The following is a 27,609-nucleotide window of genomic DNA, read 5'->3' as shown; positions in this document are numbered from 1 at the left end:
CTGTCTCCTGCCAGCGTCGGGGTGTCCGGCGCCTCCGGCGGTCCCTGGGACCTGGCGTTCCGGGCGCCAGCTATGGAGCGGTGCAGCCGCTGCCATCGCCTCCTCCTGCTGGTACCGCTGTTGCTGGGCCTGAGCGCGGCCCCCGCCTGGGCAGGTAAGGGGAGTCCCAGCGCCTGGGTCATCGGAATCTCCGCACACCTCGGGACAGGGGACAGCTGATGCCTGGGGAGCAGGGGAGAGCTTCTGGGTCCAAGAATGGGATTTGGGGGGGTCAGGGGTCCAGACTGGAGGGCAGGACACCTAGGATCCTTGGAGCCGGGGTGGGGATCTCTTTCCCTCCTTGAAGTGACTGGTGGAGGGCGGGTAAGGTTGAATGGCGGAGCATCACCTGAGGGCGGTGAGTGGGGCTGGATGGTGGGGTCCTCCAGCAGGGCCACTGTGGTCCAGCTGGTGCTGGAGTCAGGGCTAGATGCCAGTGTTGATGAGTGAGAGGCGCATGTCTGTCTTCTGTCTTTCTGTCTGTATCTCTGGGGTGAGGGGGGGAGCATCCTTGGTCAGAGCAGAGCCTCGAAAGTAGAGAAAGAAGGGATACCTGGACTATTTGTCCCATCAGCTTCCCCGACAGGATCCCCTTCCCCCTCCCCGTGCCCTCGATGCTGCCACGCGGCTGGCTCTGGGGAGCATTGGGGCTGGCTGCCAACAGGACGGCCGCTGGACAGGCCAGGATCAGGTGTCTGAGGCAGGAGCCAACTCTTTGCATTCCTGCCCCGCCCCTCCCCCTCTGGCCAGCCGGGCTCCCCTGGGACCCTGGCATCCACAATCCCAATCTTTTCCTTCTTTTTCCCAGGATCCAGAAGTCCTGGTTCCTAGGAGAGGGGGTTTGATGTTGGAGGGGAGGAGGCTGGGAGTACCTGGGTACTAGGCAGGCTGGAGCAAGCCCCCTCCCCCCGTGGAAACACTGGAGGCTGATTTGCATATAACTTGACTATTCATTTCTTCTCTGCTTTGGAGACAAGATGGTCAGAAAAGCAGCATAAAGGATTAGATTAGATTACAGAAGGAAGAACTTTCAAGATAGGAGGAGCATGCGGCTCAGGGACAGAAAATTGAAGTGTGGGATGTCTGTAGACTCTAGGAGTCTTTTTTAGGGAGAAAAGGGGACCTTTAACATGGAGGCAGGGGGATGGCTGAGATGACTGTCTCTTATTTGGGGGTTGAGTGGGTAGAGGTGGGACTCTAGCGGGAGATAGGTTAGTGTGGAATTCATCAGAGTAAAGAAAGGGGTGTTTGGGGGGCCAGAGGTAGAGTGGTGGGGGTGATGGGGCCACCAGTGGGGAGACTGGGGCAGATTGAGGCCAGAGACAGTGGGGCATGTATGTAGCTTGAAGTGGGAAGATGGGTGGGCAGACCTGTGGGTAGGTTGTCTATAGGATGGAACTGTACTCTTCTGGGGTTTGGTGGAGGGTGGGGCCCTTTGAGGTCTCCTTGGCCTGGGGTCTCTGTGAGTCTCTGTGTCTCTGTCTCACTTACCCTTAGTCTCTCAAAGCGGCCCTTGTGTGTTGGTGTTTGCGGAGCTGCCACACGTGGGGGCCAGGCTAGGGCAGGGGGGTGGGAGGGGGCAAGGCCGTGGTTTCCCGGCTCCTGGACTCAAAGGGCCTTTTCTCTGCCTGCCCACCCCACCTCACCCGCCCCACCCAGCTCTGCTCTCCTGATCACTCTGGCCCCTGCCCTGCCCCACACTTCTGTGAGGGTTTTGCTGGAACTTTCTTTGGGATTTTTCCAATGGAGCTGATGGAGTGAGAAGTATGTGTATTGGGGAGCAAGTGAGGAAGAGGCGACCTCTGTCTTCTCAGGAGTTTGAACCCTCAGAAGCCAAGTTCTAGGGGGATAGAGCTGGTGGCCCGGGCCTTGAATCTTTGGACCGTGGCGGGGGGGGGGGGCGGGGGGGCGGGGCGGGCATGGTCGAAGTTCCAGGTGTGGGGAGCTTGCCCGGGTTTTGGGCAAAGGACCCTGATGGGATCCACAGATGTGTGGCTCCAGGCCCTGGACCTGCTCCGGCTCTGCGTGGCAGCTTCAGGCTCCCCACCCGCCCCTGCACCCCAGCCCATCTCCCAAGCCAGGGGCACCAGCTCCTGGGGTGGCCCTTTCTTGTATCTCCTTCCTCTGCATGGTCAGAGGTGTCCCCACCTCCCCAAACACGGGAACCCCAGCAGCTTGCAGTCCCCTCCCCACAGAGCTGCCTCTCTGTTCCCTCCCTCGTGGCCCCCCTGCACCTCCCGTGCCCAGGATGATCGTTTGCCCAGATGTTGTTTATGCTGGAGACATGGGACTGAGGCCAGAGACCCAGAGACCAAGAGACACGGAAAGGGAGGAAGAGAGGGAGAAAGGAAAAGTTGGGCAGAGTGTGAGGGAAACGGAGGAAGACAGAAGAGCCGGGGAGAGAGAAAGACCCACAGATACAGAGACAGAGCTAGAGTAAAGGGAAGGCAGAGTTGGGACGGAGAGGTTAAGAGAGAATAGAGAGAGATTCATAGGCTGAAAGACGGAGATAGGGAGGGAGTGACAGAGACAGAGGCTGGGAGGCAGGGACAGTGGTGGGCACGGAGCTGAATACCGGCTCAGCGCTGCCCTTTTCCAGGTGACTTTCGTTTTCCATCCATTCAGGCCCCGTTCAGGAGCAAGTAAGGGAGAGGTGACTTTTATCTTCCAAGGAGTTTGAGCCCCAGGAAGCTGAGCTCTAGACCCCAAATGTCCCCTGTGTGGGCCCTCCTGAGAGTGTGTCCCTTCCCCTGACCCTCGTGGACTCTCCCAGGTGCAGCCCCTGTGGACGTGCTGTGGGCCCTGAGGTTCCCCTCCCTCCCTGACGGTGTCCGGAGGGCGAGAGGCATTTGTCCAGCGGATGTGGCTTACCGAGTGTCCCGACCCGCCCAGCTCAGTGCACCCACCCGCCAGCTCTTCCCAGGTATGTGTGACACGCTGGAGGAGGGAAAGTTGGCCGAGGTCACAGGGCAGGGTCTGGGATCAGACACGAGAAGGGAAGGGGTTAATGTCTCGCTTTGCCTCTCACTCCACCTGTGTATGTCTCTCTGGTACCAGGAGGCTTTCCCAAAGACTTCTCTCTACTGACTGCTGTCCGGACCCGCCCTGGCCTCCAGGCTCCCCTCCTGACTGTCTATAGTGCCCAGGGCGTCCGACAACTGGGCCTGGAGCTCGGCCAACCTGTCCGCTTCCTGTACGAGGACCAGACTGGACGGCCTCAACCTCCTGCTCAGCCCGTCTTCCGAGGCCTCAGCCTAGCAGATGGCAAGTAAGTCAGTTTGCTCCTCTGGCCTGTCTGGCCTACCCTTTCAGGATCTCCCCTCTGGCCCCTGCCCGCAGAGCCCCCATGCCCTAATCTAGGAAACCCTGCCGACCCTGTGGGCCACCACTCACTTACCCACTGCCCAAACTTCTGCCTAGTCACTTCTAGCCCAGAGTTTGGGCTTTAGAGTTTAAATCCTTGCAAGTAGGACTAGCTTGTACCTTGGGCAAGTTCCTTGACTTTTTTGAGCCTTGGTTTCTATGTCTGAAAAATAGGGACAATAGAATTATGAGAATCAAATGAGAAAGTGATGGGATGGTGCCTGGTGTATTGTAAGCCCTCGGTACATGGTAGTTAACTGTGATTACTACTATTGTTATCATTGACTTGTCAACCCTTCCATCAAGGGCTGCTCAGCCCTCTTGACTTTCCCCCCTTCAGTCAGTTGCTTGAACCTCCCGCCTCCCTGTCCCTATGACCAGATGGCACCGTGTGGCTGTGGCTGTGAAGGGCCAGTCGGTCACCCTCATAATTGATTGCAAGAAGCGAGTCACCCGGCCCCTCCCCCGAAGTGCTCATCCAGTATTGGACACCCGAGGCGTGATCATCTTTGGTGCTCAGATCCTGGATGAAGAAGTCTTTGAGGTAACCAGAGCAGCCAGAGAGAGGAGTGACTTCTGGTCCTATGCCTTGTATCCACTCCCCTTCTGACCTCAGTACTCTGTCTTCCTATGTCCTACCCTTCACTTTTCCTTTCATAAATTTATATTTCCATTTCCTATCTTCAGGGCTATTTTTTTTTTTTCTGTAGGAGAATTAGATGCCCACTTATGTGGCAGGATTGTCCACAGTCACTTATTCTGTCACTCGGTTTTCATTAGTCCACCCATCCATCCATCCCTTCAACTGATCCATCGGCAGATCTATTCACATCTATTCACCCACGCATCCATTCACACACTCACCCACCCACTCAAGCATTCAGTCTTGTATTCTCCCACCTGCCCATTCTTCCCCTGCTCAGTCACTCCCTCCTGTAAACCACCCATCTATTCAGCTATCCTTCCGTCCATCCATCCTCTTTAACCCATCCATCCACCTATTCACTCATCCATCCACTCACCCACCCCGTCTACCCATGCATAGGATACATGCATGCAGCTAGCAACTCATTTACCCACCGCACTCTCCACCATACCATTTCTTCACTTCCATCCATCTACCTACACACTGTTTGTATCTACCCTGCACCTCCCATTTATTGACCCACCAGTCCACCCACACATACATTCACCATCCATCAACGCTCCCATTCAGTCAAGTGCTCGAGCCCTTATTCACCCACCCACCCACCCACCCACCCATCTGTCCATCCAGCCATCCATCTGTCCATTCACCCACCCAGCCAGTCAACATTTTCTGAACACCTGCTGGCCCAACACTAAGGGGGAACACAGAAGAATAATATCAGATTTCTATCATCCCAAGGAACTACCAGTTCCACTGTGGAGACGAGACAGTATCCCCAAACTAGAATACAATTCAGGGTGTGCTTATCACCACATGTGGGCACAAATAAATGCCACTGGAAATCAGAACTGTCTTCCCCCCATTTCCAGAGATCCTGAGACTTCTCATCGTCGCTGTCATTGGAAGGTCAAAGCAACTAAGGTTGGGCCACTGTCTCCAGAAGCCCTTGTGAACAGGCTCATGCATGGCCACATGGGCAGGGTGTAGGCCAAGAGCTGAACTTACAGTTGGAAGGCTTGAATTCTAGTCCTGATTCTACCACTTCGAGTGACCTTGGGCCAGTCATTGTCTCTTTGAACTTTTACGAATGGAATGTGCTTGGAAAATAGGCATAAAGATCCTTGTCCTACTGACTTCAATCCTTGTCCAACTGTCCAGTTGTTGTGAAGGTTCAATGGGATTATGAATGAGAAGGTCCTTTGAAAACTGAAAAGCACTGTGCATATGGGAGGGCTGGTAATGACCTTCTCCATTATATAGTCTTATCTCGGATTGGCCTCCGACCCCGTGTCCCAGACTCTACCCTGTGTCTCTTGGAAGCCCACTCTGCCTCCCTCCATTGGTGTCCCTTCTTCTTGTCTTTGTAGGGTGATGTTCAGGAGCTTGCCATCGTTCCGGGGGTGCAAGCTGCCTATGAATCCTGTGAACAGAAGGAGCTGGAGTGTGAGGGGGGTTGGAGGGAGAGACCTCAGAGACAACAGTCTCACAGAGCCCAGAGATCTCCAAAGCAGCAACCACCAAGACTTCATAGGTCACAAAGCCAGGAACCCCAGCGACAGGTGAGGGAGCTGGTGAACCCCAAACTGCAGCACATCCCAGGGAGGGAAGACACCCTCACATCTCCCCAGGGGAATTGCCCCAATGTCCCAGAGCTCCCCATCCTTTTTTGGGCTCCTGTTCTCCCCTCCCTTGTGCCCCTCCCCAGCTGTACCCTCTATTCTCATCACACACCCCCACCCCCAGTCCTCATTCATCAACCTTTTTATTTTCATTTAAAAATAAAAAGTCGTCATGAAGAATTTGTGGCTGGGAGCCGTGTCCCCTCCTTGTGTCTCCTCCTCTGCTAGTCTTCCTGGGACTGTGCCCTTGGGCTTTCCATCCCCCTTCCTCGAATTAAGAGATTGCGAGACCATGGAGGGTGGGGGTGAGAGCTGGGGACGGAGGATGGGAGAGCAGAGGAGGGGAGAGACAGAAACAGGGAGAAAGTTGAAATGGTAAGACCAGGAGGGGAAGAGGGGAAGGAGTAGGAGGTAGAGTAGGTCTGTGCAAGTGTGTATACAGGGGCCCTCTCTCTGGCCCCCTGCACGAGGAGGTGCTGGATAAGGGACTGGGGGGGTGGAAGGGAAGGGAGGGTACGAATTGGGTGGAGTCTTGACAGTGACAGGGGTCAGTGGCCTGAAGATTGGAGGGTCAATCTCTTAATCACGTCTGCTTCTGTCCCACGTGTGGGACCCACCCCCCTTTCCCACCACCCCTTCTCTCTCCTGACTCCCACCCCTCCTTTCATCCCCAACTCCCACGCCACCTCCTCACCTGCCTGCCCCCCCTTCCCACCTATTCCCACCGCCCCTTCCCTAACCCCAGTCCATTGAGTCTCTCTACTATGACTACGAGCCCCCCTATTACGACGTGATGACTACGGTGACCACCCCTGATTATCAGGTAAACTTGAGGGACTTCTCCCGTTCCCCACCACCACCCCTTGCAAACATCTATGACACCTTCCTCCCCTCCCCACATGCGGGGAGAGCCACCTTGTATTTAGACTGTGGGTGTTTCCTCACTGCCCCCTCCCGTGTCTCTCTGCTGCAGTGGCCTCCAAGCCCCAACCACAGGGCTCCCCCTCCCCCCAGGGGGCGTCGGACCCCTCCCCGAAAGCCTACCCCACCTGCCAAGAGATCAGCGGCTGGGCAGGCGTTCCCCTCTCGAAGTGGAGGTTCTGGCCCAGCTCGGGGCCAGCCTCCCCTCTCCCGGCGCCCAGCTCGGATGGCAGCTCCCCTCACTGCCCGGGCCCCCCCCAGGACCAGAGGCAGCGGTTACCGGCAGGTAGAGCCGGGGCATCCAGATCTCTGCCCCCAAACCTCTGTGACTTCGGAGATTCACTCTCCCCAAGCGTCCTCCCCTCCTAAGGGGCTGCAAGATCTGAGATTGCCGCCACCCCCCAGCACAGACAGACACTGCCCCCCGGGGCATGAACTGCTGCTTGGCCTCCCTTTCCGCTAACCTCTCTCCTTTCCTCCCGCCCTGTGCTCCTCTCCCCACACCTTCCCCCTGGGGTTAGGACCCCACCCCAGGTGAAGAGGAAGGAAACCTGGAGTCACGCCCCTTGCCACCCACTAAGGAGGTAACTCCATCCCCCACCCTCGCCCTAGCTGGGTCGGTGGGCGTCTGTTACCCACTCTCCTTGCCCCATGTCATCTTGATGAACCAGCCCCTCCTCTGGCCGGAGGGCTCTTTGTCATCTCCATTCGTGTCCTGTTTCCTGGTCACTCCGGACCTATCGGTCTGCTTTCCTCTTTCAGAACCTTCATTTTTCTCCAGTGTCCATGTCTCCTGCCATTATTCTTTGATTCTGGAGTAACTTCCTCTCCCTGTTGGTGTCAAATGGTTTGACTTTCTGTCATATTTCTGTTCCCAGGAGCCAGTTTCTGTCCAATGCTGTCACTTTTCCTCTTCTGCCCCTCTTTCCATCCATTTCTTTGGTCATTCCTTGGATTCTTTCATCGAGTATTATGTCCATGGACTGTCCACTCTGTGTCCAGCCCTCTGGCCACCCTTCTTGTTACCCATCATTTCTTCCAACCGGGCCCATTTTCTGGACCTCCCTCCACATTGGGGGGCTCTGATGGCCATCCCCCTTCTCTACAACGGCTCCCCTTGCTCTTCTTGGGAGGAAAACTCCAGTCCCTGTTACCCTTCAGAATCCTTTGGGCTGGAAGTTGTCACACCCTGGGGTCCAGGGAGAACCTCCTCTCAGCCCTAATGCCCCCGTCTACCCCTCTCCCTCCCCATCCCCGGGAAGGAGCAGACAGATCTCCAGGTCCCCTCCACAGCTGACAGGTTCCTGACAGAGGAATATGGGGAGGGTGGCACAGACCCCACAGCAGGGCCCTACGATTACACCTATGGCTATGGGGACGATTTTCGTGAGGAGACGGAGCTTGGCCCTGCACTCTCTGCGGAGACAGCCCACTTGGGAGCCGTAAGTGAAAGGAGCTCCTCTTCCATCCTTGACTTCCAGTGGGAGCTACAAGAATCGCTTCCTGTTGTTTTTGATTGTTGTCTCTTGTCTGTGAGCTACTTCCCATCAGTGGTTTTCCATTTTCTGTTCACATAAGATGTATCTGTTGCTTGAAAACATTACTTCCTGCCTTCCCTTGCCAAAAGTCTTCATCTATGGATCCTTCTGTCCAGGGCAATTGGTTGTTGCTGTTGGTTTTTTTTTTTTTTTTTCAATCCTATGGCCACTTTCTGTCTTTCTTGGTCACTTCCTGTCTCCATCAAGCTGGATTTTATAAAACTTTTGGTCAGTAAGCCCCTACCTTGTGTCCATTTTCCGTCTGTCTCGATCATTTCTTCTTGGTCGAAACGATTTCTTGTCCATGTTGCTGCCAAATGATCTAACTTCCTCTATCACATTTTCTAACCTACAGGCCACTTCCTGTCTGTCCCCTCCTGTCTTCTCTCCTTCTCTACAATGGCTCCCCTCCTGTCTTCTCCAGTCATGGCATCCGTTCTGGTGACTGTGTCAGATTGAACTGGAAGGGACTTATTCTTTGTGTTTTGGCTCTAGTTTTTCATGCTCTCTTATACTTTGATAATAAGCCGCTTCCTATGTGTCTCAGGTCATCCAAATCATAAAGTTTCCATGTGGGCCTAGATATTTATCACAGCCGCTTCCTGTGTGTACTAGCCTTGATGTTTGTGTTTGTTGGAAGAATTGCCTTTCATTGTCATAATCCATTTCCCGGAGTTACTTTCTGTCTGTTTTGTGAATTTCTTTTCTCTCTTGGTTGTGGTAGCCATGTTGTTATTGAAGGTCCACTTCCTGGATCCTCTTTCCTTGGCTGCTTCCTGTCTGTCCCACCACTTCCTGTTTATCTGGTTCATTTGCTAGCCGTCTTGGCCATGTTTAATTTTTCTTGGCCCTGGCATCATTTTGCTTCCAAGTGTTTGTCCCTTTTTTCTGTCTCCCTTAATTGTGTCCCATGTTTTCAACCACTCCCTGTCAGTGGGGTATTTCCTGTCTACTCACTTCATCTTTTGCCTCTACCCCGCTGCCTCATCCCACCCTCCCTGCTCTAATAATTCCACCCTTGACCCTCCGCTGCCTTTCCCTTATGCTGCTTTCTGGAAATTTAGGGTTGATCTGGGATATGGGAGAGTTTGGAAATTGATCACTGTTGTTTGATCAGGATGGAGGTAGAAGGGGGCATTTTGAAGATCTTTGTTGGGAGAGTTGGGGGGGGTGGTGAATATCCTCCATTCTCCTTGTCCTTATCTTGGTTCTGGCCCCAGAGTTGGGAGTGGGCATCTGAGTGGACGTGAGGAAGAGAGGCGACGGGTGGGCTTGAAGTATAAATGAGGGTCAGAGGACGGGTGTAGCATCCTTGCTGGGAGAGGAACTGGGAAGACTCGAGGGGCTTGGCTCGGGGCTTGAGCAACTGAGCCCAGGAGCTGTATTTTTCCAAAGTCCAGTTATGTGGTCTAAGTTTGAGATATCGGTGGGGACTGCTCTCCAGATCTACTTACAGTATGAATGTCTAATCTCCAGGGAGTTTTAAACTTGTGAACCCCTTGAAACTCTAAGTAACATTCTGTGCATGAGGGCGTACACTTTTTCTTCTCTGGAGAAGGGCTCCATAGATTACATCAGATCCTCCTATGGATGCATGATCGTCCCCTAAACCCAAGTAAAAATCTATCCACAATCTTAAAGATATTCTTATTTGGTGAGATGGGGTAAAGGTGAGAAAGTCGATGGTTTCTTAAGGTTCTCAGGGAGTTTGGGGAATAAGGTGCAGTCCTCCAGAAGAGGGTTTGGGAAGGTTGGGGGTTTGGAATCCCAGGAAGTGTCTGGGGACCTTCCTGAGAGAGGTTCTCAGGGAGATGAGGAGTGTTTGTTGAGGTGGAGCTGGGAATTGTGGGGAAGGGAGCCCTGAGGTCTACCTTAGTAGACCTGGGAGGTCTGTGAAGAGGGAGTCTTAGAGGAGGAGGGGGGGACTTGGGGATAGGGTCAGGAGGTCTCCAGAGGACCTGAGACTGCCTCCGGGATGGGGGCAGTCCTGGTGTCTTGGATGCTTACAGGCCCCCCTGGGGGTTACATATGTGTCTCTCTCAGGCTGCCCGTGGTCCCCGGGGGCTGAAAGGAGAGAAGGGGGAGCCTGCGGTGCTGGAACCTGTAAGTCACCGTGGTCACCGAGCTGAGGGCAGTAGGATGAAGGGAAGCAGGTGGGGGTGCTAGCCCTATAGCCTCTGACTTTTAACCTTTGACTCCACAGGGTATGCTAGTGGAGGGGCCCCCTGGTCCAGAAGGCCCTGCGGTGAGTTCTAGCTGTGACCCACTAGCCTCCATTCTTTTCACAGAGATGCTTCCTATGTGCTCACCTGTGCCTTCCCCCCATAGGCCCAGGCCTCCTTCTTAGAACTCAGAGCATCCTTCCAATCAAAGCTTCCCAGATCCTCAGATCTCTTCTGTAGAGACCACCCCTTAGCCACATACCCCTCTTCTATCTGAACGCCCACACCTTACCCCCTCTTCTTGTGTTCTTCAGGGATTTCCTGGTCCCCCTGGCATCCAAGGCAATCCAGGTCCAGTTGGAGACCCAGGCGAGAGGGTATGAGGACATCCTGTGGGGGTGGGGGGACGGCTGCAGAGGAGCCACTGGTACCCAGTAGGGGTACCATGCTCAGTAATTTCTCATTAGAAAAGAAGGTAGACTCTGGTTGGGGAGGGGAGTAGTGTGGTGTCTCACCGTCATTTTTCTCCATGGCGTGTGGGGAGAGCTTGGGAAAGATGTAGGGAAGTCTATATTTATTCTGTTGAGGAGGGTTTCAAAATGATGCCAGGACCCTAACAACCCCCTGTGGCTGTATCCTTCTCATTCTTCCCCCACTCTAGGGCCCCCCTGGCCGAGCAGGGCTCCCTGGATCAGATGGGGCCCCTGGCCCTCCCGGCACATCCCTCATGCTCCCAGTGAGTTGTCTTCTGGTCTTTGGAACGAGCTGAGGGGGGAGGGAGGGAGAATTGTGTTGTGTCACCAAGAACCAGAGGAGCAGGAACGCCAAGGAGGAGTCTCTGAAGACCATCCACCCAAAGAGATTGATCTTAGGGGTGGAGGGTTTAGGGCCTCATTAGATGACCTGGAGCCAAACATGGAGCATCTAGAATTGGGCAGAAAATCCTAAATTTCAGAGGGTCTAGAACCAAAGGAGAGTCTTTGGGGAGGAAGAGGCTCAAGAGTGGAGGAGGAGGACAGGAGTTGAGTTTCTGAAATCCTCTAAGTGACTACCTGGAACCCATGGGAGACACTGGAGGGGGGCATGGGGGGAAGTGGGGTCCTGGACCCTGGGGGATGGGGCAGACATGCTGGATGATGCCTCTGGCTGGGAGGGTCATGTGGATTTCCTGGAAGACCCTAGACCTTCTCTCCTTGGCCCGCAGTTCCGGTTTGGCAGTGGTGGGGGTGACAAGGGCCCCGTGGTGGCGGCACAGGAGGCCCAGGCCCAGGCAATTCTGCAGCAGGCACGGGTGAGGAAGGCTGGGGGATCTTGGTGGGGGGAGGGGTGTGGTGGGAAGGGGAAGACTCTAGGAAGAGTTGGAAGGGTAGGTTGGAGTGAATGTAGGGCAGGCGGAGATCTGGGTTGGTTTGGGGTTGAGAGGGAGGTTGGGGAAGATACAGGGCAGTGGAATGAAGATCAGGGGTACAAGGGTGACTTTGGGAAGTGACCTGGGGTCCGGAATTCTCCAGCTGCCTCTTGCTTAGCTCTTCCATCTCCCCTGCTCCCCCAGCTGGCGCTCCGAGGACCCCCTGGTCCCATGGGATACACGGGCCGCCCTGGACCCTTGGTGAGTGAGTGGGGTGCTGGGATAGGGGATTCTTTATTTGTGTGGGGGGGTATGGATAGTTCTGGAAAAGGACCAAGTTGCAAGTCTTTTGCTTCTTTGAGGGAGGGCTCTGAGGCCACCGATGGGTGTGTCCTTCAGCACAGCCACCCTCTCTTCTCTCTCACAGGGACAACCTGGGAGTCCTGGACTGAAAGGAGAATCTGGAGACCTAGGACCTCAGGTGACAGCCCCCACCCACCTGATCCCCAAACCAGTGCCCCCGCCGTCTATACCCACTAACCCTACCCCTGCCTCTCCCTCCCAGGGCCCCAGAGGACCTCAGGGCCTCATGGGCCCCCCTGGCAAGGCTGGGCGAAGGGTGAGTGACCTGAGGGTAGGATGGGTGTGGGTGGGGGATGGGAGGCAGAGCACAGGGTGTGGAGGACTGTGCCCCCTCTTGCTCTGACACCTCCCCGTCACCCCCAGGGCCGAGCGGGTGCTGATGGAGCCCGAGGGATGCCTGGGGAACCTGGAGTGAAGGTAATAGGCTTGGGCCCCTCTCTGGCACACATAACTCCCAGCCCCACCTGAGCTCGTTTGTTTTTAGGGATAACCCCACCCCACTCAGGGCACAGTAGAGAGGGGTGGGGTGGGAACGGGACTGGGACCTCACCTGCGCTGCCCCTCTTCTCCCCAGGGTGACCGAGGATTTGATGGCCTCCCAGGGCTACCTGGGGAGAAAGGACACAGGGTGAGTATAGGGGCATGGTGTGTTGTGATGAGGGGGTAGATCTTCTGTGGAGGGGAGGGGAGGTAGGAGGCTGAGGGTCCCAGCAGGAGCTCAGTGAAGGAAATTGGTTGGTTAATTGAAGACAGTCAGTGTCTGCCTGTGTTAGGGGCTCTGCACCCCCTCTTACCTGTTCAACCATTTTCCAGGGTGATACTGGTGCCCAGGGCCTTCCTGGGCCCCCCGGCGAGGATGGAGATCGGGTAAGTGTTGTGGACGGCCGGGGCAGGGGTGGGGGCTGGGTATGGGAGAGGTCTGGACGCTGAGCCTGCTTCACCACGTCCTCCTCCTCCAGGGAGACGATGGGGAGATTGGGCCTCGGGGGCTGCCTGGAGAGTCGGTGAGTGTCAAGGGGTTTGGGGATGGGGGTGGCTCTGGGGATGCCAGAGGAGGGACGCGGGCATGAAAGGGACACGTTTTCTCTCACCCATGCGGGTCCTATCTTCCCCTCACCTGAATGCAGGGAACTCGAGGTCTCCTTGGCCCCAAAGGTCCACCTGGGATTCCTGGGCCCCCGGTAAGTGACTGTCCCTGGCTTCTGACCCTGCCCTCTCCCTCTCTCCACCTTCCCTGACTGCCTCCCTCCTCCCTCCCCTCCAGCTCCTCATCCCCGGCCCCCACCTAGCCCTGCTTCAGCCTTCACCCCCTGGTGCCCTTGCGGGACCATGTCTTGTAGTGCACCAAAGGCTCTCATCATAGCCAAAAAAAAAAAAAATCCTCAAGAAAACAAAACAAACCCCCACAGTCCCAGAGCCCCAGAGACCCACGCCCTGTGGATCCGGACCGGCTGTGTTTGCTTAGGTTTGGGATGAACTGCTGTACGCCTGACCCGTCCCACCCTCTGGGATGGCCTGGCCTCAGAAACCACAGGTCCCTCCAGGGCCCAGGGCCGCCTTCCAGCCTGCTCATGCCCCTCTCGTGTTTCAGGGAGTCCGAGGCATGGATGGCCCCCATGGTCCCAAAGGAAGCTTGGTGAGTGCTGGGCATGGAGACCTCACCTGACCCTTAGCCCCTGGGGTCTCTGCCAAAGTCCTGTTCCCTTTGCCACCATTTCGACCCTCTGCCTGCCGTCTCGGCTGCCCCTGCCGGGACTCGGCTCTCTGCCCTGTTTGTTCTGTCCCCATCTCCTTCTGACCCCTGCCTGGTTGCCTGTTTCTAGGGACCCCAGGGAGAGCCAGGACCTCCTGGACAACAGGGCACTCCTGGGACCCAGGTGAGTGGTCCTGTCCATCCCCTCCCCAACTTTAGTGATTTCCCCTGGGCTTCCACAGTGGGCCAGATCCCGGGTGGGGACAGGAAATGAAGGGTCTCAAGCCTTCGCTGCTCACGCTCTGAATGGGGACTGCTGCAGAGAGAGCGGCTCACCCCTGGGGGGCCCCCTGTGACTTCTCCCTCCTGTGTCTAGGGTCTCCCTGGGCCCCAGGGTGCCATCGGCCCTCATGGAGAGAAGGTAAGTGACTAAGTGATCAGGGGAATGGTGGATGGACCAAGGCGGGGTGTAGGGTGGGCCCCAAATATCTGGCTGGGACTGAGCCTCCTCATCCCCCTGCAGGGTCCTCGAGGGAAACCAGGGCTTCCTGGCATGCCTGGCTCAGATGGACCCCCGGTGAGTGGCCACCACCTCTTAATACAAATCCCCCTTGACCTTCCACCAGGAAATGACTTTCAAGCACCTTCAGTGAGTGTCCGTACTGTGTGTCCCTTGCACTGGGAGGTCACTGGTGGTGCTGCCAATGGTGGGTCAGCTTCGTTAGGTCCCAGGGGGGCATTTGGGTGGAAGAAGTGTAGGGAGGGGTGCAGGAGGTGACAGGGGCCAGTGGTCACGCTCTCCTTCCCCTACCCCCAGGGTCACCCGGGCAAAGAAGGTCCCCCTGGAACCAAAGGAAACCAGGTGAGATCTTCCACGCCTCCTCTCATCCCCTGGAGGGGTCTCTACCCAGACCCTGGGCCTCCAAGTCCCTGGGATTTCCTCACCTCGTCACGCGGCTCTGACAGTCCTTTGTCCCGTACCCCTCAACCCTCTCCAGACTCCAACGTTGTAACTTCCATTTCCCCCACCCCTAGGGGGCCCCCGTGGTGACACCCTGAGACCCCTTTATTGATGCCTCTCTGTCTTCTTCCAGGGTCCATCTGGACCTCAGGGTCCTCTGGGATACCCAGGACCTCGAGGCGTCAAGGTAACGAACCACCGGGCTGGGAGATAAAGGCTGGGGTCAGGGGAGCCAGCTGGGGCCCCAGGAGCTTGGTCCTGCCAGCCCAGCCTCCTCCCCTGATCTCTCAGTCTCTATCCCCCACTCTAATTCCAGGGTGTGGATGGAATTCGGGGTCTGAAGGGTCACAAGGGTGAAAAGGTGAGCAATGCGCCCCTAACTTCCCAGCCCCTCCACCTGCCCCACACCAGCCTTTCTGTCCATCTCTGCCTCACCCCCTCCCTCCATCATCTGTGGTGTCCTTTCACCCCAATCTTTCTCAGGGCGAGGATGGCTTTCCTGGGTTCAAAGGTGACATGGGTGTGAAAGGTGACAGGGTGAGTAGAAATCCCCACAGTGGCCCCCCCAACTCTAAGTGCTGATGATCCTCTCCTTTGGAGCCCCCAGTTACCAGCCTTCCCCCCACCCCCAATACCCCAGACTCCTCATCTCCAGGCTCGCTTTAGAGGATCTGATCACCCTCTAGAGCCTGATCTGAGCAGGAACCCAACCCCGTGCTCCGTGACCCACCGGCTCACCAATCACAGCACACTCCCTGCCCCTGTGGGGCTCCCTGTTCTGCAGTAGCTTCGGGGACCCCCACCGACCCCACTCAGCCTCACTGGGGCCTGCCTCTCCTCTCAGGGCTCAGCCCCTACCCTAGTCCCTATCACTAACCTCTCCAACCCCCTCACCCAGGGCGAGATTGGAGTCCCTGGTTCCAGGGGAGAGGATGGTCCCGAGGGGCCGAAGGGACGCACTGGACCCACTGGAGACCCTGGCCCCCCTGGGCTCATGGGCGAGAAGGTGATGGGGAGGGTGTGAGGGGTCTGGTCTACATGCTGTAGGGCATGGAGGGGGTGAGGCCCGGGGCGCTGGGATCAGGGTTGGGGTGGGGTGCCGACAGCTGAAGTCTGCAAGTCAATCAAAGATGACCATGCATTATGCTCCTCTGTGTGTACGTGGCGCCTCCTAGACACTGATGCGTTGAAGCGGGGGGAATACATAAGAAGTTAAGGAAAAGTCTCTGTCGTGAAGACTTTACAACAGATTGATGGGGACAGGGCAGAGAGGCCGTCGTAGGATACCTGAAGGTGCCGGGCAGAGTGAAAATGTGTCCAGACTCCAAGCAGTAGGCATTCCGAGAAGGAAGAGAGTCAGAGAGGAGGTGAGCTCTGACATCTTCAGAGCTAACTCTCACCAAGCCCTCACCGTGCGCCAGCACCGTGACATCTTGTCCTGTCAATCCTGGGTGGTGGGCGCTACTACAGTCCTGAAGCATCAGGAGGTTTAGAAACTTGTTCATCACACAGCCAGTGAGGGCCAGAGCCAGGGTTTGAGCCCCAAAAGTCAGGCTGCAGAGCCCCTGCTCCCCACTTCCGCTCCACAGCTGCCTTGGCAAGATAGGTCCTGAAGCCTCAGGGGGCAGGCGTGGATGGTTGTGGGGGGGCCCGGGGTAGTGCAGAGTGGAGCCAGGGAGTGAGGCTGGGTGGGTGCTGCCTGCAAGGGGGCCGGTCTTGGTGGAGCAGGACTGTGTGCTGGGAAGATGGAGCTGAGGTTGACAGGTAGGCAGGGGCCGGATCACAGCGCTTGCAGGACTTGAGCTGCAGATTTTAAGACACAGGGGTGGGGAGATTCCAGCACTAGAGTTCGGGGAAAATCCACTCTCAGCAAGGAGAGGTTACAAAAGCCAGGCATCCTGGGAGGTGGGAAATGAGGGGCCAGGGGCTGGGGCTTTTCTGGGTGGGGAGAGGGCTGGGATCTCCAGGGATGGAGCGGCATCCGTGGTTCCTCTCGCTCCTGATCGCTCCGTCCATCCACAGGGCAAGCTGGGTGTTCCTGGTCTGCCTGGCTACCCCGGACGCCAGGGTCCCAAGGTGATTCGTTGCCCCGCATGTGCCCCTCCTCCTTTTCCCGTCCCTGACCCCTAATTACAGGAAGCACAGACTGACAGAGCAGCGGGGGACCCTAGAGAGAATTTAGCCCACCCCCATTCTACAGATGAGGGAGCAGAGGCCAGAAGCACTAGTTATTGGCAGAGCCCGGGTCTCCCACCCTGCTGCCTCCACCACCTCTCCTGACCCCCCTTGGCCCTTCCTTGGTCCTCCCCTTTTGTGACGTGTCAATTTTTCCCCTTCTCCATCCTCACCAGGGGTCTCTGGGATTTCCTGGTTTTCCTGGAGCCAGTGGAGAGAAGGGAGCCCGTGTAAGCTGGGGAAGGGTGGGGGGGGGGCAGAGGGAGGGGCAGCTCTGGGAGCAGGGGCCTCACGCCCTGGGTGATGTGTTGTTTCTGCTTCGTTCCCACCAGGGCGTGTCGGGCAAATCAGGGCCTCGGGGAGAACGTGGCCCCACGGTGAGTGCAGGGGAGAGACGTGCGGCTCAAGATCCAAAGAGGTGCTTTGTGGCTGTTCTGACAACGCCCCTGTCCTCTCTCTAGGGTCCACGGGGTCAGAGGGGACCCCGAGGTGCCACCGGGAAGTCTGGAGCTAAGGTTGGTGGTCGTGGCAGGGCTCATCCCGCCCTCTGCCCTGTAGCCCAGCTGCTCTCAACTCCTCTGGCCTCAGGGTTGACTAGAAAGCATCTCCTCTCACTCTCTGACTGTTTCCCCCACAGGGAACATCGGGTGGTGATGGCCCCCACGGGCCCCCCGGAGAGAGGGTGAGTGTGGCCTGAGCCCCCTGTTCCCCAGCTCTCCCCAGGGAACTGGAGTGGGGCCGGCTCCCTCTCACCGCAGGGAGAGGCCCCTTGCCCAGCACCCCTCCTCATTCTCCTGACTCAACCTAGCTTTGTCTCTAGGGTCTCCCTGGACCTCAGGGCCCCAACGGATTTCCTGGCCCCAAAGGACCTCCAGTAAGCTGACCTCTGACCCGCCTTGGTACTGTGAATCCTTCCCCATCCCCCTTCCCAGCCTAGAGCTCACCTGACATCTGAACCTCTTCCAGGGCCCCCCTGGGAAGGATGGGCTGCCGGGACACCCAGGCCAGAGAGGAGAAGTGGTAAGTGGTGCCCCGGCCTCCTCAGACCCTCACTCCCGAGCTGTCCTGTCCCGAAGGCCCTCTGGGAAGGTTCTCCTGGCTGAGTGGAGCGCATCTCGGCGCTGCTCAGACCACAGCCAAGGACTTGGTGGTGACCCTGCCCTCCCTCCGGGAGCCTGGGGTCCGTGCCACAATGTCCACGCCTGACTGTGTGTTCTGACTGCCCTCTCCTCTCTTCCTTTCTCAGGGTTTCCAAGGGAAGACCGGCCCCCCTGGCCCCCCAGGAGTGGTGGGACCCCAGGTATGCCTGCTCCCTGGAGAGAAAGGACCCCAGACCCTGGAGTTAGTCTATCTGCCTCTCTTCTCCCTTTTCCCGGTCACGGGCCCCTGCCCCTCCTTTGACTGAGCTGGGCCCCTGGGACTGGGATCTGGAGCAGGGATCCCAAATTTCAGTCTGTTTCCTGGACCAGTTCTCATCTTCTCGCATCTTGGAGAAGAGGAAGGTCCCCTCAGGGACACCAGGTGGTATGGTTACTCCACACCGGGGAATGAAAACCAGAGCGGAGGCCTAGGAGAGCTCCGGGAATTTCCCAGGAGCTTTGGGGCAGACATGAAGGGGTTCTAAGGGAAAATTTAAGGTGGACAGAGTGAGGTGAAGGCTCTGAGATTGGAGTCTCTCTGTCTCTTTCCCAGGGAGCCGCAGGAGAAACCGGGCCCATGGGGGAGCGAGGTCACCCAGGCCCCCCGGGACCCCCTGGAGAGCAGGGACTCACTGGAACAGCTGGAAAAGAAGGGACAAAGGTCAGTAAGGGGCCCGGCAGGGGGGAACTTGGGGGTCTAGGGTTGGGGTGCCTAAGGGAACAGGCAAATGGGGATTTGAGGGAACAGAGATCTCTCTGCCCAATTTGGGAGTGTGGAAGTGGCTCATCACCTCTGTTTCCTTTTAGGGTGACCCTGGGCCCCCTGGGGCCCCAGGGAAGGATGGTCCCGCTGGTCTGAGGGGCTTCCCGGGAGAGAGAGGCCTCCCTGGCACTGCTGTGAGTGTGACTCCAACCTGGCTGCCTGTAATGAGTCACCAGGCTTCCCAGCACCCCTCAGCGTCACCCTCCTCCCGTCTCCCCACCCCCATCCTTCCCCGCTTGTCTCCTGGACCCCATGTCCCCCCTTCCTGTCTCATGTCTGTTGCCTCTGATTTCTGGTTCATAGGGCGGACTTGGTTTGAAGGGAAATGAAGGTCCGGCTGGTCCCCCTGGCCCTGCAGTAAGTCTGGGGTCCCTGGGGGGCAGAGGGGAGGAAGGATGCGGTGCGGCATCTGGATTTTGGGGGGGCTGCGGGACCGGGAAGGGTCAGCCATAAGGCATCTGATGTTGGGCTCTTCTCCTGGGAACCATGGTCAGCGGTCCTCTGGTGTAGGTGGGCTGTGGTCTCTTCCTTTGGGGTGTCTCACTCTATCTCCTGTCTCAGGGCTCCCCTGGGGAGCGAGGTGCAGCAGGATCTGGGGGACCCATTGGCCCCCCAGGGCGCCCAGGGCCGCAAGGTCCCCCTGGAGCAGCAGGAGAGAAAGGTGTTCCGGTGAGTGTGGGGTCCCTGGGGAGATGCTGGGGAGGGGTCTGTGAGCTGATGGGTTACGGGGGATTTCCTGTAGGGGTGTTTGAGGGGGACAGCCATCTCTGGGTCATGACTCCTTCCTTCATTTCTCACAGGGTGAGAAGGGCCCCATCGGTCCGACTGGCCGCGATGGGGTGCAGGGTCCCGTGGGGCTTCCTGGCCCTGCTGGCCCCCCGGGCATGGCAGGAGAGGATGGAGACAAGGTGAGGGAGCCCACAGACCCTGGACTCAGTCTTCTTTCCCCATGAGATTGCTGGTGTGGGCATGGCCCGCAATCCCTGTCTGCTTATTCTCCCCGCCCCACCCACTCCTTCCTCTAACGTCCCACCTGCTTTCTACCCCCAGGGTGAGGTGGGAGACCCCGGACAGAAGGGCACTAAAGGGAACAAGGGGGAACATGTAAGTGTCCACTCCTTTGACTTTTCACCTCTGGCCTTTAACGTCATTCCCACCTGGTCTCTCCCCGTCTTGGCATCTCTGACTCTTCTTTCTCCCCAGGGCCCTCCTGGAGCCCCCGGGCCCATTGGTGCCGTGGGGCAGCCTGGAACTGCGGTGAGTGGCCATGTCCTGTGCGCAGCCTTGATTCTGCCCTCAGTCTCCCTCTGCCCATGGGGTTGGGGGTGGGAGTGGGGGGCTCCAGGCCTGGTGCCTGGCTCTGTGTGGGGCTTGTGGCTAGAACACACCTGACCCACGACCATCTTTGTGTCCTTGTCCTGCCCTCCTCCCACCTCAGGGGGCAGATGGGGAGCCTGGAGCTCGGGGTCCCCAGGGACACTTTGGAGCCAAAGGTGATGAGGGAACAAGAGGGTTCAATGGGCCCCCAGGACCCATTGGTCTACAGGTGAGTTGGGGGGTGGAGACAGGGGCTGAGAGGTGGGTTCACGCAGGAGCTGATGTCCGCCCCAGCCCCCCCAGCCCCCTGCTGACAAAGGAGGTCTGGGGAGGTGGGGGCAGAGGACTGGGTGGTGGGGGGTATGTGGGATCTGTATGGGGGGGACCCCTCTGCCGAGGGCTGTGCTCCAGGTGGTTTGGTCACCTGGGTCTGTGCTGTGTACACCTGCGCAGGGTTTGCCAGGCCCCTCGGGGGAGAAGGGAGAAACAGGAGACGTGGGCCCTATGGTGAGTGGGACCGCATTGATAGGGTGTGATCCCGACTGATTCCAGCCCCACCCGCTAGGCACACCCCTGCTCATCCAGCCCCCACCCCAGCAGCCCACTGCCTCCGACTCCCAGCTCCCTGCATGCCATTCCCTGGCCTGGCTGCCTCCCTCCCCGCCAGGACCTCTGCCTCCCTCACCCTCCACCACTCACGTGCATCCACGGCTGGCTTTCTCTCACTTCCCTTCCCATCACGTGTATCTTTTCTCCAGGGACCCCCCGGACCCCCAGGACCTCGAGGCCCAGCTGGACCCAATGGAGCTGATGTGAGTCCTCTTGGCCCCTTGTCCCTCCAGATCAGTGTGGCCAGTCCTCTGCCTCCCTTTCCCCAGACTGTAAACTCTAGTCTCATCTCAGATGCCAAGAGAAGCCGGTGGACCCTGGGAAGGTCTCACACTGTCTCACTGCTCTGACCTTAGGCCCTCCTCCAGGCTCTGCCCCCCCCATGCACCCCCCTCCCATAAGCAATGATCCCTATTTCTATTCCTCTTCCAGGGTCCACAAGGTCCCCCTGGAGGTGTTGGGAACCTGGGTCCCCCTGGAGAGAAGGTACTGGGAAGGGGTACATAGATGGTGTGGAGGGATGAGGGTTGGACTTTTGCCAATTTTGGGGGGTCAAAAGAGAGTGAGGGGGAATATCAGGATTCTTTTTTGGGGGGTGGAGGTTTTTGACCCCAATCTCCTTGCAGGGGGAGCCAGGAGAGCCAGGATCTCCGGGAGTCCAGGGCGAGCCAGGGGTCAAGGTGAGTGGTAGTTCTGAGGCCCTGCTCTTCAGTCCCCTTCACCCCCTCAATCCCACCCCCACCTTTCCTCTGACCTCCTGGAGCTGGAACTCCTGCACAGCCCATGAGTCTGTGCTCCCGGTCATTCTCTGTGAGGCCTGGTCCCTGGATCCGGGTGGGCTCTGTCCCCCTTTCCTTGAAGGGAAGAGGGGCCGGGGACTCCCACGAGGGACTTGCCTTTCTGTGTGCACCCCGATGTCAGTGATGCACGAGGGGGAAGCTGAAGGTTTTTTAGAAGCAGGGGCTGGATCTTTGATCTCTGGGACCCCTTTGGGACCATCTGTAACCTCCGCTCATCCTCTAGGGTCCACGCGGGGAACGTGGGGAGAAAGGAGAGTCGGGGCAGCCAGGAGAGGCGGGACCACCAGGGCCTAAGGGCCCCACCGGTGATGATGGCCCCAAAGGGAACCCTGTGAGTTTGTGGGGAGGGGCTGCGAGGAGGCCCCTGTGAATGGAGATCTGGGGATGTGGGTGTGAGGATCTTGGAGTTTGGGGAGCCCAAGAGTGTGGGGGATGCCTGGGAGGAAGGCTTTGCGAATGGGGTCTCCTGGGAGGGATGTACGGGGTCTGGGATCCAGAGAGAAAGTGAGAGAAACCCTAGTTAATAACCTGAAAGGCTTAGAGTGCAGGCAGTGCAGGAGGTGGGGAAAAGGGGGTGCCGGAGACCCTCTTCCTAAATGGTGCAGGTGGGCACTGCCTGTAGAGAGGGAGAGTGTGGCATGTGGCCATGGGGGTCTGTTGGCCCTGCGTGGGCTTAGGGGGCTGTGACCCTGACCCTTGGTCTCCCTCTGGATCAGGGTCCTGTTGGCTTTCCTGGTGACCCTGGCCCTCCTGGAGAAAGTGGCCCTCGGGTGAGTCTTACCTGGGGAGGGGAGGGGCGAAGAGCTGTTCTGCTCTGGAGGGGCTCTGTGTGGCCGATGGGCGTGGGCATGGGAACCGGGGTTGTGGTAGGGCAGGTGGAGGGGTGGGAGGATTGGCAGTTTGACCCGCTGACCTTGTTTCATCCCTGCAGGGCCAGGATGGTGCTAAGGGTGACCGCGGAGAAGATGGAGAGCCAGGACAGCCTGTGAGTGCCCGGGGACTCCTACCCCATCACTGAGACCAGGCCCTCAGCCCTGTTTCCCCTCTACTATGCCCTATGCCTGAGGGGTCCCTCACCCACCACTCTTCCTCCCTCCATAGGGATCCCCTGGTCCCACTGGGGAGAATGGACCTCCTGGACCACTTGGAAAGCGGGTAAGTGAGGTCGTCACCTGGGACCTTGTGGGGCAGGCTGGATGGCAGTTGGGGCAATGGCAGGTGGGATGTGGAGGGAGATGCCTGGTGTGCCGGTTGTCCTTGGGTGAGGTGTGTATGTGTGTGACCATGTGTGTTTGTAAACGTGCTGTGTATATTTGTTCCTGTATATTCCATCTGTTCTTGCCAGGGGTGGTGTTGTGTACCAACCAATCAGAATGGACACGGAGGGAAGGGGCTGGCTTTCCTGGGGAGGTCCCTGCTGGGTCAGGATTAACCCTCTTTTTGCTGGTGGTGTGTGGGCAAGAGGCTCTTCACCAAATGCACAGAACGACTCAGTATTTTAACAGCTGATACAGCTGTACCGGCTCTCCCATCCATGAGTCGGCCTCTGCGATCGTGCCTGTGCATGCGCAGGTATGTGTGTTTGGGTACACGTGTGTGTGTGTACACGTGTGTATGTGCACCAGGAGGACAGCGAGGGGGAGGGAGGTGAGCCTGGCTATTCACTGCCGCCTCCACCTGCAGGGACCTGCTGGTGCGCCTGGTCCTGAGGGGCGACAAGGAGAGAAGGGAGCCAAGGTGAGGGAGAGGCCGCCCTGGATGCCGGAACATCCCTTCCATCTTCCCACCCCTTTGGTCCTCACACTGCAGCCTCCAAACGCCTCCCCCACATCCACCATCTCCACGCCGAGCCCCCTGTGGGGACAGGGTTCCCTATACTTGTCCCTACCCCAGGGGTCCCTGGGGTTTGACCCCTCCTCCCTGCCTCACCCCCATCCACCTTGGGCCCCCTGCCCCCAGCCACACCCCCCCCTCTGCCCTTCAGGACACTTTTTTGGGTGTGTTTCAGGGGGATCCTGGTGCTGTGGGCGCCCCGGGAAAGACAGGCCCTGTGGGTCCTGCAGGCCCAGCAGGAAAACCTGGCCCTGATGGTCTGCGGGGGCTCCTGGGCGCAGTGGTGAGTCACGGGGCAGAGAGGCTTGGCTGGAGAGGGGGAGGCGCACGGTGTGGGGACACTCTTCCTCATCCCCGTGGTCCCCTCGAATCTGCAGGGTCAGCAAGGCCGTCCCGGGGCCACAGGCCAGGCTGGGCCTCCAGGCCCTGTGGTGAGTGACTGTGGATAGGGTGGGTGGGTGGGGGGGCCCTGGGGCAGTGGGCATCCAGCCTTGGAGGAAGTGGGAAGTGGTGGGGGGAGAGTGTGGTCCCGCCTCCCCCAGGAGAGAGTGACTTCCTGTCTCCCCACAGGGACCTCCAGGGCTTCCTGGCCTCCGGGGCGATGCTGGGGCCAAGGGAGAGAAGGTGAGTGACCGCTCATTGCCAGGTGTCTCAGCCCCACCCCTGAAACCTCCGGGGGGCCTCGTGCTCTTGGGGAGCCCTTCCTCAGTCAGGGCCGTGGCAGCCCCCGCTCTTTCCTCAGACCCGGCCCAAGTCCCTCTCTTGTCTTCTGGGCTCTGACCCCTGTGGTTCTCCTTCTCCCCATCCATGTGTCTCCTCTCTGCATCCCCCTGACCACCTGGCCCCTTTTCCAGGGTCACCCAGGTCTCATTGGACTGATTGGCCCCCCGGGGGAGCAGGGAGAGAAGGGTGATCGAGGGCTTCCTGGTCCTCAGGGATCTACAGGGCCAAAGGGGGAGACGGTGAGTAGAGGGCGTGGTCCTGGGAGGTCTAAGGGTGGGGTGAGGGTGGGGATTCATGGGGGTGTGGGAAGGTGAGGGGTGGAGACTCAGCTGTGGGGTGAGGGAGGGGGAGGGGAGGAGGACCCAGTTGAACCAAGCCCCTCCCTTTCCTAGGGCATCCCAGGAGCATCTGGCCCTATTGGTCCTGGAGGGCCCCCCGGCTTCCCTGTGAGTACCCCATCTGTTCCTCAACTCAGTCCTCTAAACCCCACTGCCCCCCTCCGTAATCCCCCACTGGCTTCCATGACAACGCCAGCATAACACTCATAGGTTCCCGTGTCCCCCATATGTTCCTACACCTTCAGTGTTTCCACTCCTGTCCTTCCAGGGCCTCCCGAATGTCCCCATGCCTGCCCCTCTTGTGATGGTTCCCGGGTCCTGTGAACTCGTGACCTTGCCTCTCCGGTTCTCCTTGTCCTGACCTTCCCCTGTGCTGACCATCTCTTTCTTGTTCCTCGTTTCACAGGGACCTGCTGGCCCCAAAGGAGCCAAAGGAGCCACAGTGAGTGACCCCCAGCCAGCTCTGACCTTCCCTTCCCCCAGCCCTCCATAGGTGGACTTGACACTGTCTCTTCAAGACAAACATACTCCCTGCCGTGGAGCCCCTCATTCCCAGCCCAGGGACTGATTTGACCCTTCTGTGACCTTGATCGCATTCTTGACCTCCTGACCCCTCCATGACTTCATTGACTCCCTTGGCAGGGCCCAGCCGGACCTAAGGGAGAGAAGGGCATCCAGGGCCCTCCGGGACACCCGGTGAGTCAGCGTCAGGTCCTGCTCTTCTGACGGTCCCCCCCTGTCTGGGTGTTTCTCCACATCACCCTCACCCTGACCTGTCTCTTGCCCTCTCTGCCCTTCCCTCCACCAGGGCCCCCCCGGCGAGGTGATCCAGCCCCTGCCCATCCAGATGCCCAAGAAGACTCGGCGCTCAGTGGATGGGAGCCAGCTGATGCAGGAAGATGAGGCCATGCCAACTGGCGGGGCCCCGGGCAGTCCTGGGGGGCTGGAGGAGATCTTTGGCTCCCTGGACTCGCTGCGGGAGGAGATTGAGCAGATGAGGCGGCCGACGGGGACCCAGGACAGCCCCGCTCGCACTTGCCAGGACCTGAAGCTCTGCCACCCAGAGCTGCCCGACGGTCAGTGCCAGGGACACGACATGTGAACAACTGCATGGGCATGAACAAGCAGGATGGTTGTCGGGGGAGGCTTGGGGAAGCTGTGGGGTGGGGGTGAGGGTGGAGGGGCTTGGGGCAGCAGCTGTTTACCAACTGGGTCAGAGGTACTTCAGTATTTAGCAACTGACATGGTCCTACTAGGCTCTTCAGCTCCTTATCTGCTCAGGGTCTACAGAAATAGATAAACATAGACTCGTGGACACACATGCTGGCATTTACACACACAGACACGTGTGCAAGCCTACAGCCACACGCTGGACCAGCGTGAGGGTGTCAGTGCTCCTACCCCCTCCATTTGCGAGCCTGGGGGTGCTGCTGGGGGGAGGGGTGGCAGAGCCGGACGGGGCATAAGGTGATGAGGGAAACCAGAGCTGTGTTCTGGGGGTCTGGCGGGGGAACGGAGGACTGGGTGTCTGAGGGCATATGTGGGGGCGGCTGGTTGGAGCAGTGGGAGGGAAGTGGGGCAAAGAGCATCTTGGGTCCAAGACCTCGGGGGCCCTGACCCTCCCCCCCACTCGACAGGAGAGTACTGGGTCGACCCGAACCAGGGCTGTGCTCGGGATGCCTTCCGGGTTTTCTGCAACTTTACGGCAGGAGGGGAAACCTGTGTGACGCCCAGGGATGATGTCACGCGGGTGAGATCTGGCCTCTGACTGCCCTGTCCCTTGCCCCACAGTGGAGCCCCACTCTGGGCCTAGTGGTTTCTGGGTTTGTGTGACAAGTTCCCTGACCCTTGACCCTGCAGAGCCTGCTGGCTCTTCTCTTATTCCGTTCCTTCTCACCAGTCTTCTGGTGCTCACTTCATCTCCTTCCCTTGACAACCTAAGACAAAAGTCTGCCTTTTATTTATCCCCTCGTTCCCACCCCGGCCCCTTATTTCTCCCCCAGCCCTCTCCTCCCACCCATTCCCCACCCATGACCCTGGCTCAGCCGCCCTGCTTCTGTAGCTGCCCTGCAGGCCCGTGTCCATCCTTGACTACAGCCCTCTCTCCTGCCAGTTCTCTTACGTGGACTCTGAAGGCTCCCCAGTCGGCGTGGTCCAGCTCACCTTCCTGCGGTTGCTCAGCGTCTCAGCCCACCAGAACATCTCGTACCCCTGCTCTGGGGAGATCCGGGATGGCCCCCTGAAGCTCCGAGGGGCCAATGAGGATGAGCTGAGCCCGGAGACCAGCCCCTACGTCAAGGAATTCAGAGACGGCTGTCAGGTGGGAACCAGGGAGAGCTGGGTGGGGGCGGGTCCCAGACTCAGGCTGGAGGAGGCGGTGGGAAGACCCTTCGGGCAGGGGCACTCGGGGAGAGCATGAGGCGGCCAGCTTCCTGGTGTCAGGAAGGGCAGGAAGGATGGAAGGATGGAAGGTGGGTGTCACCTGTGTGCACATGGCAGTGTCACCCAGAGTGAGTCATGCGGGCTTGTAAGCACATTTACACAGGTTGCCCTCTGCACACACGGGGTATAAACAATGCCCCCTCCCCACGCAGGGGCACACGGACACCCCCAATCCGTATATACATCCCCAGAGTCGCCTGGAGAGGGTCACACAGGTACACACACGTGGAATCGTGTTGGCTGTCATCACACACACCCACAAACACATATACACACGTCCCCGTGGAGTCACACAGGCTCACACCACCACTACAGACAAATAATCTCAAACCCAAAGCTGCTCAGACTGGCTCAAGACTGCGTGCGTGTGCAAGCACACGCACACGCACAACCCTCCCAGCTTCCCCAATCCTGACTCGCTGGAAGAAACTTCAGCAAAGTCTGAACATGGGACACGGATGAGAGGAACAGCATCTCAGGGCACCTGAAGGCGCGGAGAGCCTGGGCCTGAGGTTGGGGTGTCTGCGGGCCCTGTGTGCCTCCCCTATGCTCACTCCTCTCACTCTGGTGTCTCCCCCTCAAGACCCAGCAAGGCCGGACGGTGCTGGAGGTTCGAACACCTGTACTGGAGCAGCTGCCAGTGCTGGACGCCTCCTTCTCAGACCTGGGGGCCCCCCCGAGGCGGGGAGGGGTGCTGCTGGGGCCTGTCTGCTTCATGGGCTAAGACCTTCTCCTCTGTCTGACCCTGTCCGTCGACACCAGGCCCACCTGGAATCCCACAGCATCGGCTCTGTGCCACCTCGCAGAAGGGCTC

At 58.5% G+C, this 27,609-nt stretch overlaps 2 protein-coding genes across 2 annotated transcripts in view; one reads left to right on the top strand and one right to left on the bottom strand.

Annotated features, from left to right (window-relative positions):
- Positions 1–27,609, bottom strand: part of RPS18 (ribosomal protein S18) — a 148,655-nt gene that overhangs the window by 64,054 nt on the left and 56,992 nt on the right. The window lies entirely within an intron of this gene.
- On the top strand, positions 654–27,519 carry COL11A2 (collagen type XI alpha 2 chain; the record flags this gene model as incomplete). Its single annotated transcript, XM_082847710.1, is given in 67 exon segments — positions 654–876; positions 2,819–2,962; positions 3,097–3,307; positions 3,784–3,946; positions 5,419–5,610; positions 6,416–6,493; positions 7,113–7,175; positions 7,854–8,033; positions 10,173–10,232; positions 10,333–10,374; positions 10,606–10,668; positions 10,953–11,027; positions 11,496–11,582; positions 11,844–11,900; positions 12,067–12,120; positions 12,205–12,258; positions 12,366–12,419; positions 12,577–12,630; positions 12,816–12,869; positions 12,962–13,006; positions 13,130–13,183; positions 13,594–13,638; positions 13,826–13,879; positions 14,072–14,116; positions 14,219–14,272; positions 14,513–14,557; positions 14,790–14,843; positions 14,973–15,017; positions 15,140–15,193; positions 15,555–15,662; positions 16,679–16,732; positions 17,008–17,061; positions 17,164–17,208; positions 17,293–17,346; positions 17,469–17,513; positions 17,652–17,705; positions 17,798–17,851; positions 18,078–18,131; positions 18,524–18,631; positions 18,778–18,867; positions 19,037–19,140; positions 19,295–19,402; positions 19,534–19,641; positions 19,784–19,837; positions 19,937–19,990; positions 20,172–20,257; positions 20,260–20,279; positions 20,504–20,557; positions 20,809–20,862; positions 21,092–21,145; positions 21,286–21,339; positions 21,683–21,790; positions 22,176–22,229; positions 22,391–22,444; positions 22,561–22,614; positions 23,143–23,196; positions 23,468–23,575; positions 23,670–23,723; positions 23,863–23,916; positions 24,147–24,254; positions 24,408–24,461; positions 24,760–24,795; positions 24,996–25,049; positions 25,162–25,429; positions 25,991–26,103; positions 26,467–26,673; positions 27,379–27,519. Coding segments are annotated over 67 exon segments (5,394 nt in total).

This window comes from Leucopleurus acutus, assembly GCF_964270905.1.
Source record: "Leucopleurus acutus genome assembly, chromosome: 10".
NCBI classification, from domain to species: domain Eukaryota; kingdom Metazoa; phylum Chordata; class Mammalia; order Artiodactyla; family Delphinidae; genus Leucopleurus; species Leucopleurus acutus.
This window is presented reverse-complemented; position numbering and strand designations above follow the sequence as displayed.